We start from the raw sequence: 13,024 nt of genomic DNA on the forward strand, positions 1-13,024 counted from the left end.
CCCAGCATCAAGAAGAGGCACAGGCTATGCAGTGACACAGGCAGACTCAGTATAAATAAAGTATTCATATAAAAATAGCCTCTTACAAAATATTCTCTTATCCAGTGGCTCGCTTTCCAGAAAGATGGACACTGCTAGGAGTCTATCATTCCCACCTCACTCATTCACTCTATTCCAAACTGGATTTTTCTAACGCTGAAGTCTAAACCAGGGAGGGCAGAAGGATGGGGAACATGTTCAGAGAAAACAAAACAAAACAAAACAAAAAAACCTCCAAATCTGGACCAGCTTAAAATTCTGGATAAGTAGCAGCAAACAGCAAAACAACAGAAACGTGTGTGGATCTGCCTGCATGTATGGGATGTCTGCGCTCGGCCTTAAGCACCCAGTGGTGCAAAGGAAGCACCTGCCAAAGCAGCTAGTCGGAACTGCTCTGTGTAGTTAGTTCTACTAGGCTCCTGGTCCCAGCGACACAGTCATCTTGCCAGGAAAGCAAGCAGTCCACTTTGATTGCAGAAAACGGATCCGACGAGGTGGAAGAATTTTTTAATTAAATAAATTAATATTATTTTCATCAGAGTAAACTGTTAAATATTGCTATGATGAGGCCCGAGGCTCCAAAGTTCCTGCTGCGAAAGGCTTCATGCTTCAGCCGTGGAGTGGGCCTGGGCGGCATCTGGGGGAGGGTAGAGCAGCATTGGAAGTGGAACAGAACAGTCGAGATCTCTGAGCAATTTTCTCCAGGGGTGTCTGCAGGAAACCCAGGGGCAGAGCCCCTTCTCAGCAGAAAAGACACACTCGGCATTCTGCGGGCAAGAGAAAGGCAGTGACCTCCTGGGGAGACTCAGCCTGGAGCTGGGTGGTCCCCAAGAACGCAGTCCCCCTGCAGCCAAGGGCAGCGTGCAGACTTACGACAGGCTCACTTGCACGTGTACATCTCGGTGCGCTCACTGCACGTGTTGCACTTGACGTAGCAGCACCAGTGGAACTTACAGTTGCACTGCCACACACGGGCATATTGATGAGTGTTGTAGCCTCGGCCGCAGCACATGAGGTCACAGCCACTGGCCTGTGGGGCTGTCTTGTTACAGGCACGGCCCTGTGTGCCCACGCTGCCTGTCACTGGGTCCTCCTCACAGTAGTTGGGCGACTTCTCGATGTATACCAGGTCTGTGTCCATGGGCTTGCGGTATGACAGTGGCTTCTTGATTTTCAGGAAGGTGGGCCGCTTGTTGCGGCTGGCACGCACCGGCTCCACGTGCACAGCCTCGTTGTACTTGTCTTTGAGCACATAGCCCAACTCTCGGAACTGGGGCAGCGTGGTCCAGCAGGTCTTGGTGGTACACGAGCCCGACACTCCATGGCACTTACACTCTAGCTTCATGTTCTCCTCCAGGATCTGCAGGGGTATGCAGGAAGAACACAGTATACATCACTGCGCATGACAGACAGCCAACAAGTGCAGCCAGGCCTGGGCTCCAGCCTCACATTGCCTTTCTGCTGGGCAGGAAGCTCAAAGCCCAGCTGCAAACCCTCTCACCTCCAGCCCTGGAGCTGTGCTTTCCAAACATGGAGATTGCCTGTCCTCCTGGCCTCTCAACTCCTATGTGGTCCAGCCTGGTACATACCACCCAAGGCTGATCTTACAATTTTAAATCAAGTTTAAAATCTATTTTGAGGCAAATTAGGAGGGTCTGTTTTCAAAGAGAGATTTCAAGGATTTCTGGGCAAACAAGGATTATCTGACTACACTGCAGTGATTTCTCAAACAGGTCATGATGGGTGCAGTTGGAGGCTAACCTGCATGCCCCAGGAGCCAGCCATCCTGTTCACCCCATTGCTGTCCAGGCACACCTGCAGCTGTACCAGCAGCTGCCTGTTTCACAGATGGTCAGACAGTCCCTCTGTTTGCCACTGTCCTCACTGCTCCCTACTGCCTCCCTGACCTCAAGCTGTGCTTTCTCAGAGGTCATCTGTTCCGGTCATTTCTGATTCCTCCAAGCCTTTGTGGGCTACTGAGTCTAGGAACCCCAGCCATGATGGTGTCTGCCCTGGCAGCCCCCAGGCAGGGAGGTACCCCTTCTTCACAACTCCGGATACTTCCTGGCTTTCCGCTACTACAGCACAAGAGGCAGCATGTACTGTGGGTAAAGAGTACTGATGTTGGACTGGAGATTTAAGCCCTCACCTCCCATGAATTTGCCTGTCCCGGGGCAAGCTACACCAGCCTTCTGTGTGCTCACACAAGGAACGAGGACAATAATCACACTGAATTAGAGTCTTAAATGACATACTACGGAGCAGCCAACAGCAGCAAGGCATTGCTGCACATGGAGAAGACTGTATCATACCCTGGGGCATGAGTTCAAGAAGTGGCTGTCCAAGCAAACATGCTTTAGGATTCCTTTTACGTGAAGGACAAAGCTTTCCATGCAGACTTCACTTACACATAGGAGCAGTGGGCCAGAGCTGGTCCCTGGGGGCATTTTTTGCTCATTCATATTATGGATCATCTCAGCAATAAAAGAAGGCACCATTCACCACTCACATGGCACAGGACATTTAGGTTATTCTCAGGATGCTTAGAAAAACAAAACACAACACAAAACTCTCCCACTTTCACTTCCTTCCTTCCTTGCCCTCCTCCCTTTCTCCATCTGTGAGTAATAGGGGAAACAGCTCTGCTGAAGCTTCTTTTCCTTTCACCCCCTTCAGACTGATTTCATCCTAACAGACCCCAAGCTCCCATGTGTCCTAGGCACTGGAGTAGGGATGTACCGGTGAGCACTGCTCTGAAGTCAGTGTGTAGGAGCATTCCAATGGTCCTTCCCTCATACTCTCTAGTTGGCAGTAAGTGAACGAATGAGTGAATGACCAGACAGTTTTTAATCCCCTGCAGGCACAGTGGGCCCAGTGCTTGTATGTATAGCATTTCATTGAATTCTGTGAAGTCAGTATGATTATGATTCCAATTTACAGGAAGTAAAACTGGAGCTCAACTAAGTTTCAGAATCTCAGAGACATTCTAAGATCTTGTGGCTGAAGGGTATGAATTAAGTGCTTGGTATCCACTTTGCTGTGTGATCTTGGGGCCATCATCTTCCCTCTCTGAGCCTCAGCTGCCTTAATGGTAACACAGAGTGCAGGTAGCTGTATCTTTTCTGACAAAGATTTGGAACATGACTGGACATTCAAAACACAGTTATTAGCTTTCCTCTGGGACTGGACCTATGTGTGATGCTGGGGCCATTCTGATGACAAGATGAAGGCCCTTTCTCCATGAACAAGTTTGAGAACTCCCAGCTGTTAGAGCTCTGCTTCCATGAGCCAGTGTGGTCTGTCCTTGGGTCAAGAGAACCACTAGGAAGGGGCTGCACCCTATTTCAGCCAATGGATGTATAGTTGGATGAGCTGGTAGCACTGCAGGCACCCAATAAACTCAGAACAGGTTAGACGCTCTGCTGCTTGGACACCTGAATGACAGAGGGCCACCTCTGCATAATTCACAGATAACTGGTACTTAGATGAGCAGCTCCTTCCTGTCGTGTGTTCTCAAATAACACAGCTGCTCTCCTCAGTTGTCCATGAGGGCCAAGTTCCCAAATTTTCTGCCATGACCAAAATGGGGCAAACAGCTAAGGTGCAGAGTGTGAGGATGCATGGAGGACACAGGGTGAAGTGGGCATTTCTGAGGCATTGGGCCTGGCTTGCGAGGAGGGCATTCAAAATGCCTTTAAACAATACAGAGTGTTGGGCAGGACATGGAGCACTTGGAATGCTCACCAATGGCAGGTGAGAATGTGGTACAGATAGCACAAACCTGTTTTCCAGCAGCACCTATGACTCAAGACATTCCACTTCCAAGGCACGTGCCCTGGAGAACTGCATTATGTGTGAGCAGGAAGTAGGTTCAATAATGTGCCTATAAGTGTTGTGAATCCCTCCCTCCAGCACTGTCACATGGCCAACTCAGTGGACACACAGAACAAGGACTGGAACCAGCTACAGCAAACTACACTAACCCACACTCAGAAGTACAGTGTGGAGGAAAACCATCTCCACAGAACTATTTCATTTGCATCAAGTTCAAGAGAAGATTTTTGTTGGGTAGCAGCTCAGCCAGAGGGAGACGGTATAATTAAAAGTTAAGAACCAAGGGTCCCAAATCTCAAATCTGGGTTATCCCTGGAGTGAGGGGGAGTAGAGGCTGGAAGACTAACAAGGTCCTGTGGGAAGCTATCCAGATTCTGTTCTTGTGTCATGCTTTGTCATCTTTTAAGTGGATAAGGGCAGTGGATATGTCTGTATTTAGGTGGCACTCCACAATTTATAAAAAAACGTAATGGACACATTGCCTAGAAGCCCATGAAAAGATGTTACACATCATTAGTATGCAGGGAAACACCAATCAAAAACACACTATGATGCTACTTACTTCACAGTCTGTAGAATGGCTGAAGAGAGACTGCCAGTGGCATGTGCTAATGAGGATATGGAGAAACAGGCACACTCACTTGCTGCTGGCAGCCATGTGAGAGGGTGTGGATGCTTTGGACCACAGTGTGGCAACTCCTTGAATGGCTGCAAATGGTTGCATAGTTACCTATGACTCAGCAATTCCATTCCTCACTGAAAACATAGGCCCACACAAACAACTTTAAACCTATATTCCCAGAAGCCTTATCCCACACAGCCAGAAAGTGAAAAACCGCAGCAATGTTCACTTGATGCATGGAGAAACACAATGTAGTCTACCCACCAGGTGCCACATAAATTAGGCATAGAAAGAGGTGAAAGGGCCCCACGTGGTAGCCTAGTGGCTAAAGTCCTTGCCTTGCATGCACTGGGATCCCCTATGGGCACCAGTTAATATCCTGGCTACTCCGCTTCCCTTCCAGCTCCCTCCTTGTAGTCTGGGAAAGAGGATAAACCAAAGCCTTGGGACCCTGCACCTACTTGGGAGACCCAGAAGAAGCTCCAAGCTCCTGGCTTTGAATCAGCTCAGTTCTGGCCATTGCAACATTTTGGGGATTGAACCAGCAATTTCTCCCTGACTCTTTTTCTCTCTGTAAATCTGTCTTTCCAATAAAAACAACTAAATCTTAAAAAAAAGAAGAAGAAAAGAAAGAAAAGTAAAAGATTGAACTGGATAATGCCTAAAAATACCACATAGGGATATGACCACTTTACAGGAAATAGCCACTACAGGCAGATCTGCAGACATAGAAGGGAGGTTAGTGGGTAGGGAGGGGATTTGGGGAAAGAGAAAGTGATGCAAAAAGGGCCAGGCTTCTTTTCAAGGTGATAAAAACATTATAATGCTGATCATGGCATTCATTGCCCATATCTCCACAAAGTTGCTTTATTAAAAACAGGTGGTGGGGCACCCTGGAAGGTTTCAGAGGGAAAGCAACATGAATGTAAGTGTACACTTACATATTGGGGATCCTAAATGTTATTGTGGTTGTGGATCCTGGGCTGGGATCCGGGACCCAAGGCTGGGCTTCCAGTTTGGGTTGGGAGAAACTGCCACTGCTACTCCACACAGCCCCTATACTGGCCTCTCTCTTCCCCACAGGCCACTGCCTGCCTGAGGCCATGGAGGCAGCTGTTGGGCCCCAGCTTGGGTCAGGTGATATCCCAGCTAATCCTGCCGATGCTGCGTTTTGAGAGCCTCAGTGATTGCATTGTGTCTGTGGTAAGCCAGGCACAATTGCAGCTGCCCTGGGCAGGGATGTTCACCCAGACGGGCACCCATCCCTCTCTGATGTGGGGAAAGCAGCAGAAGAAGCATGGGTGAGACAAAGATGCATTCTTTGTGACCCATTCTCCCCTCAAGGCCAGGGTGACTCTCAGCTTTGAGCTAGCTGTGAAGGGAGGAGCTAACAAGCCTTCCTCCCACCTGGGAGTAGGCATAACTCTATATTCTTTCCCAGTACCTGGCACCCAGCAGTTGCCTAGGGAATACCCACCAAAAATCCACCACCAGGGTACATTGAAACTACTCCAGGCTAGGCTTCTCCAGGCCTGTGCAACTGATGCTCTAGGTTCCCAAGGCCCTGATGGACTGGTCAGGCACCAACTACACATCTCCGGATACAGGGGAGTCTGGGGTCACAGGCAGGAGTCATGGTGGAGAGAGCTTGGCTCAGCAGGTGGAGAAGGAAGTCGTTATTGTCGATCAGTGGCTGTATCCTTAACCTCAGACTAAAGACAGGCAAAAGGCTGCTGGCATCTGCCAGTTATCATGCTTTGGTACCAGAGGTGAATTTTGAGAAAGAAGCCCATGAGCCTGGAGTTAGGCTTCAGGACCCAGAAACTCTCTTTCCACACAACATTTTGCTGAGCATCTAGGATCCACAACCCAGCCAGAACTCAGATTCTACTGTAGAGGCCGAGCTCCCCTCATCTTCACCTTTGGGTAGAGGGCAGTGCAAGGTTCAGGATCTGGGCCTCAGGCAGCACCTGCTATATACAAGGACCTACTAGGTGTGAACACAGTACAGGAACCATGTGGGAACTGGCAACACAGCCAAGGACAAGGTAGACCAAGCCTCTGCTTTTCCTAACAGGCAACAGTGGCGGTGATTTTTGAGACTAAGAATGGAACAGAAGAATGGAGAGTGAGGGTGGAGGGAGGAGGAGGCTGGGTGACAGTGACGGCTGGGGAGGGTTCCCTGACGAGGTGGCCAAGAACAGGACCCAGCACGTGGACTCCTCATTCCATTCCTACTTGAGAGCTAGTAGGGCTGAAGGTTGGAGATGTTCACAAAGCAGTGCCAAAACCTAATAGTGACCAGAGTTGCATGGTCAGGACGTGGGGGTGACACGGGCTGGGAAGTCAGCTCCACAGACCAAGGCTAGGAGGTGGAGCTTCAGCTCATTCTGTTTCCAACATAAATTCCCAGAACACTCTAGAATCACAACGACACCATGAAAGTGGACAGAGAAGCTCTGCCCACCCACATCCAGTTGCAGCCCAGCCCCTCTCCAGGCTTTAGTTGTCCCCGAATGACCCTTCCCTCCTCCATCCAGAAGCCACCTGGCATTCAGTCCCCAGGTGCCCTGGGGTAAGGGACTGGGACTGTTACGAGTGGGCAGGAAGCCTCCATGGGCCATAACCAGGAGACTGATTTAGAGATGACAGAATGAGAGGCTGGGTTCAGAGAAGACTTCTGGTTCCCCAGTGGAGATGAGCAGTGGATGGGTTAGTACTGTCTGTCTTTGAGCAGAAGGATTGGAGCCAGGTGATTCCCAAGGCTACTCCCCACTCAGAGATGCTGGGCCCTGGGTCCATGTGGCTCTTTCACCTAGTCCAAGTATTTTCTGAGCAACACTGGCATTTGACTTCCACAGCATCCCCTGAAAGTTGGGCATGTTCATCTTACTTCACAGATGGGGAAACAGGGAGAAAGGAAGAGGTTTGTTCAAGGTCACAGAGGTTGTCAGATCACTGCCCTCTTCCAGAAGGGCAGTGCCAACCTGTGGGTAGGAACAGAGCTTGCTCTAGGACATAAGCATGCCTGGGAGTGGTAGGTTAGACCTGGGACATGCCATGGTCATGGTAGATAGGCCTTATCCCTTCCAGGAGTGGGAAATGGAGGGTCTGACCAGTGCTTGGCATGGCAGGATCTTAGAGGGCAGGAAGAGGGATTCTCTTATAATTCTTCCCCTGCTTGTTCCCCACCAGGCATGCCAGGATGGCTGAGCTGCCCTGAGGTCTCAGCCCCTACTGGGATGTCCCATAGGTCACTACCCCTGGATTTTGAGCAGCCCTGCCTTTCTGTTCCCCAACTGTGGCCAACCCTGGGGACTGCACAGTCCTTTGGGCTTTTTTGACTTGGCTCTGCTTTATTTGCAAACTCTTTAACAGTTTTATCTCAAGACAAATCACCTACCATGTTTTTGCTTAAAATGTACCATGTGGCCGTTTTTATGGTACTCACTTGAGTTGTGCAACCAACACCACAGCTCTCTTCGGCCTCCTGTTTGCAATCCTGCATGACCCCACATCTGCCTCTGCCTTTACTGTCATGCCTGGAGTACACATGTGTAGGAATAAAAGCACACCAGGGTAGCTAAGCACTGCCCTTTTAAGATTCATCCACTTTGTGGCTGGGGTCAGGATTTCCTTCCTTGTCACAGCTGAATAATATTCCCTGCTACAGACAGGTCACATTTGCTGCACCCATTCATCAGGTGTTGGCCAGAGGTCTCCTTTGTCATTCATAACCCATACATCCAGCCACAGGCACAGGGGAGAGACCCCTCCATGGTCTGAGCACCAGCCCTGTTCTCCTGACTTCAGGCCTGTGCTCTGTGAGCACCTACTCTATACTCTTTGACATCAGCTCTGGTGCAAGAGATTCTGGCAAAACTATATCCAAGAGGACACTGTGTCTGCCTCTCTGAGCCTGCCAGCCCAAACCAGGAGCAGCCAAGGGGTGAATAGCTCCTAATCTAATGCCAACTGATGAGCACCATGGAGTATGTGTGGGGGCAAGGGGCAGAGCAGGGGCAAAAAGAAAACTTGAACCAGGTGGTGCTGCTCTTGTATGGAGTTCAGGCTTCTCTTAAGAAGGCAAGGGCTGGGGCTAGGTGTCAAGGATTAGCTGGAATATGTCAACCTTTGGAAGCGCACATGCAAAGGCTTGACACCGGGATGGAGGTGGTGAGGCAAGAGGTCAGAGGGCGGGAGTGACTGTGCAGGCCAGGAAGGCATCTGCAGTAATCACCCCGGGCCAAGGGCAGCCAGGGGCGAGGAGCAGTAAAGTCTGGTGGGCTTGGGACAGTGTTGGGTGAGAGCAGGGCAGAGCAGAAGCAAGGGGACCCAGGGAGAGCCCTCCCTTCATCCAGGCACAGAGACCATGTGGCTCCCATCTGATGGTGGCAGCCAAGAGTACAGAAGGAGTTGGCGGTACTTTGGTACTGGCTCCCCTTCTGCAGGGTCATTTCAGGCCTGGTGGGTGCCCAGGAAGAGGGGTGACTGCTGAACAGAAGTGTGTTTTTGTGCTGCCATAATCTGACTTCAGTCAACTTTAGGGCCAATAGAACTTCACAGGAATGTAGGAATGAAGTCCAGGGCAGGATTCAGTCCCTTCCACTGATTAAAACATAAGGCTGAAACCAGCCAGAAGAAGGGAAAACAACCACAGATTTTTTATAGTTTTAAAAAAAAGTTGCAAAGTACAGAATGGGAGGGACTGAGAAACAGTAAAGCTTCAGGCAAGCACGAGCTTGATACGAGCTGAAAGGCCGGTAGCAGTCAACGGTGTGAAGCTCTAAGGACGGAGACGTAAGGTGCACAGCTAGGAAGGGACAGCTATGGTGTGGTGTGCAGAAGTGGGCTGTGCCCCAGGGATGCCCAAAGCCAGATAAAGTATCTGGCAGCAGGAGCTGGAGATACTGCACTAATCAAGGTGAGGAAGGCAGTGTGGGGTCCCTGGTCACTGCCTCATGGGCTTTGCCCACCTACGTGGAAAGATTGACCAGAAGGTCTGTGTGTTCCAAGGGCAGAGCTAGGACGCAGGGCAGCACAGGGCTCTGGCAGAGGCTTTGGGGTTGCCAGAGAGGTGAATGGCCTCCCACCAGGGAGCTCCCCAGTAGCAGCTGGAATCTGCGAAGGGAATTCCTGTGCCCAGGCGGGTAAGGCTGGACCTGAGTGTCTCCCCTGTGTGGAGCAGCAGGTTTGCCTGCATGGTTGAAGGGAGAGAAGGCCACCACTCTCTGATAGGGCCCCAGGAAGCACCAGGCATGTAGCCCAGAATCGGCCAGGGTGGAGTTCCTGGGCCTGGGAGGAGCCTGGGGAGGAACTTGGCTCCAGAAAAGTCCTGATTCTTAACACCAAATAGATACAATCAAAGGCAGCTTCCTGGACCTGGCCCAGCCCCTCGGGGCTGCCCAGGGAACCAAGGTTGGGGGATGGGATACTTCCTGGAGGATGGAAGGGGTCTCAAGACACTTGCTCCCATATTGCCAGTGCCCCAAGGCACTCATGGCTCTAATTTAAAAAATGTGAAGCCATGTCTACCCTCTTGCATGCAGGCTTGGGGCACCAGGCACACTTGGGACAACTTCCCACCAACCCGGAATGTCGCCCCATTCATCACTGCAAGGCCCAGCCTGACCCAGGCCTCTACCCAGCTCCACACCAGAGCTGCCCCCAGCCCAGGCAGGCCTTCTGTCGTCTGGCCTTTGTGCTGTGCAAAGCCTCACTCCTCAGTGAGCTTTTCACCAGGTGGGAACGGGAAGCAGCCTCAGCCCTTGCTGCTGCTCTCAGTGGTCATTGCCTCAGTGCCCCAGATGGCTGTGGTCATCGCTGACACAGGTGGGTGACTCAGGCCAGCCCGGGCCCTTCAGAGCCAGCCCAGGACATTCTATGGAAACAGAGACCAGAGCTGCTGGTTTGTTCTCCCCCAACACCAACCGTAGGCAAAGCAGAGCTCAGAGCTGGGGATAGGTGGCTACAACCCTGGAGTGAGAATTGTACCCGGGAAGCAAGCAGCTGGGTGAGAACAGAACGGGAGGGAAGGGTACAGTGGGCTCCGAAGACTTCGATTTGCACCCTGGATGAACTGGACCTGAATTCAGGAACCCCATGAATGCCTTGAATTCCCTATGTTCCTGAACTGGCTGGAGTTGTGTATCTGTTCCTGACAGCGTGAACACAGCCTCTTGGGTCCATGTGTGGGAGGAGCAGCTTTGGTGAAGCACTGGCCCGCTCCTGCAGGAAGGATTTTAAGTCCCAAGCAGTACAGGGCACTTTTGGAGATGGGCACCAGGTTCTTTGTGAAAGGCTTATTTTGGGAGGCCAGCCCCTTGAGGGCTGGAGCCCTGGGCACCTGCTGCTTCCTCTGCAATCTGCTCGAGGTTGACCAGCCTACAGCTGGTTCCTGTAGAGGGGGGTGGTTCTGGAGCAGGTGCACCCCCGGTGATAAGCAGTGAGCTAGGCCCTCACCATCAGTCTCAGGGTAATGTGTATGGGGGAAGCGGACATAGCAGAGGCAGGGCCAGAACCCCAGTTCAGATCCCCCCTCTGTCACCAGATGCCAGTGATGGCAGAAACAGCTGAACGGAACAGGACATGCCTGTGCCATCCTAGATCTCACAAACTATAGCTGATAAAGACAAACGTGAGAGAGAGTGACTTCTGTTCTTTGCTTGCTGTGGTGTGATTGCTGCTGCCTTGGCAGCCATCCTGTGACTGACAGGCAGGAGAACCAGAGGCCAACAGGGGAGTGTGTGGCAGCTGATATCACATCAGCACCACATGTGTGAGAACCCTTATTGCATTCAGTGAGTGTACTGTGTGGGCAGACGTGGCTCTCGTGAGCTCAGGGAGGTGGCCTCTGGACCTGTGATGGCTCTGTGAGTGGTGCTGTGGAGGTGTTCTCAGGGTCAAGTCAGGACTGTTTTTGAACCTGGGCCTCAACATTGACAGTCTCTGTCTCTGTCCACCTATCCCCGTCCCTACATACACGTACCAGGCTGAGGGCCAGAGGGTGGGAGCCATACCCCTGCTCTGGTTTCAAGCACTTGATGATTCAGCAGCCAAATGAGGCAGGTTCATTGTCACCCCCAGGTCACAGATGGGGAAGAGTCGCAGTACTGGCCATGGCTATGCAGTTAGAATGTGTTAGAACTGAACCTGTGCCTAGGCAGGGTGGCTCCAGGACTGCGTGAGGTAGCTGAATACATGGAATGTCTTGCCTTTGGAGCAGACGCGCAGAGTGTCTCCGAGGACTCACTCCCCGACCACCTGGCTGCTGCCGGCCCTGCTGGGAGCTGCCTCACCCAAGGTCCCTTTCCCTGCCTACATGAGACCACTGCAGCCAGCCTTTCTCAGGGACTGTGGCCTCCTCTCTCTCTCTGCCTCCAGCTGCCTCCCCATGTCCTTGGCAATGGAACTGCCTGGTCCTTCCCCAGGGACCAGGGTCCATATCAGGGGCACTTTTCAAAGGACCTAAGCAAGACAAGGTGTAGTCCTGTGGCAGGCAGCCTGGGCCCACACTGGGGGACAGTGGACTGCATGCCTCCAGAGGGACAGGCTCCTGCCCTCCCTCTCCTCCCCTCCATCCTCCTCTTCCTTGCTCTGTTCCTCTTCTTGTTCCTCCTGTTCGCCCTACTCCTCTCCCCCACCCCCCTGCGCCCGGCATCCATCCATCACGAGCAATAAGCTGTGTCTCACGGCTGCAGCTGTATTCCTCTGGGCAACTCAGATGAAAGAAGGAAAATACAGCACCCCGCCCCCGTTTTTGGTAAATATTCGGAGTATTTTCTTTTGGGTTGCATTCTTTAAGTCATACTGGATGCACTGACTTCAAGCAAATATTCCTGTCTTATGCAGGTGGGGCTACTGGGGAAGCTGCATTCCATAGTGCAGGGCCACCGCAAGGCACACTGGGTAGCTCTGAGCACACATGGGGCCCAAGGCTGTCCTGGGCTGTGGGAAGAAGGGCTGCAGCCTAGACTACAGAGACATTTCCTCATTTAGCTTGAGGCTTCTAAAACCCAGCCCCAGCCTGGGCACCATCCCATCTGTGCCTCCTATGGTCCCAAAGTAGAAGCCAGGCTCTGTCGCCAAGCTCTCATGGCTCTCCGTATGTCAGCTTTGCCATGGGGGCAAGAACCCCTCACCCCTGGCTCATTTCCTCCTGGGTCACACTCATGGGCAACCACACCCCACACACACCTCCCAGGCAGGATGTACTAGCACCCTGCTCCACAGCAGACACACCTGTACCTGTTTCCTCATAGCCACAGCCCCTCTGTGTTCACACTCACACAGCACACATGAGCTCACGCACTTGTGCTCCTGCCCCTCACACACACACACACACACACACACACACACACACACACACACACACACACGTGGCCAAGCCCATGTTGGAGGTGGAGGTGTTAAAAGTCCCACCATGTGGCCCCTGCCCTGGTCCCTATCTTTCAGCCAAGACTTGGTTGCCTTCATACTCCAGGGCCTGGGTACTGGCTGGCAGGGCCCACTCCCAGAAAAGCTGAGCCT

General features: G+C 52.0%; 1 protein-coding gene across 2 annotated transcripts in view; it reads right to left on the reverse strand.

Moving 5' to 3' along the window:
* Positions 1-919: 919 nt before the first annotated feature.
* WNT7A (Wnt family member 7A) overlaps positions 920-13,024 on the reverse strand; it is a 44,887-nt gene continuing 32,782 nt past the window's right edge. For both annotated transcript variants that reach the window (XM_040994928.1, XM_040994929.1), the window contains exon 4: positions 920-1,399. In XM_040994928.1, coding sequence (XP_040850862.1) covers positions 920-1,399 — 480 coding nt within the window. The remainder of the gene's footprint in view (positions 1,400-13,024) is intronic.

Source organism: Ochotona curzoniae, unplaced genomic scaffold, assembly GCF_017591425.1.
Source record: "Ochotona curzoniae isolate NIBS_2020 unplaced genomic scaffold, NIBS_Ocur_1.0 contig_908, whole genome shotgun sequence".
NCBI lineage: Eukaryota > Metazoa > Chordata > Mammalia > Lagomorpha > Ochotonidae > Ochotona > Ochotona curzoniae.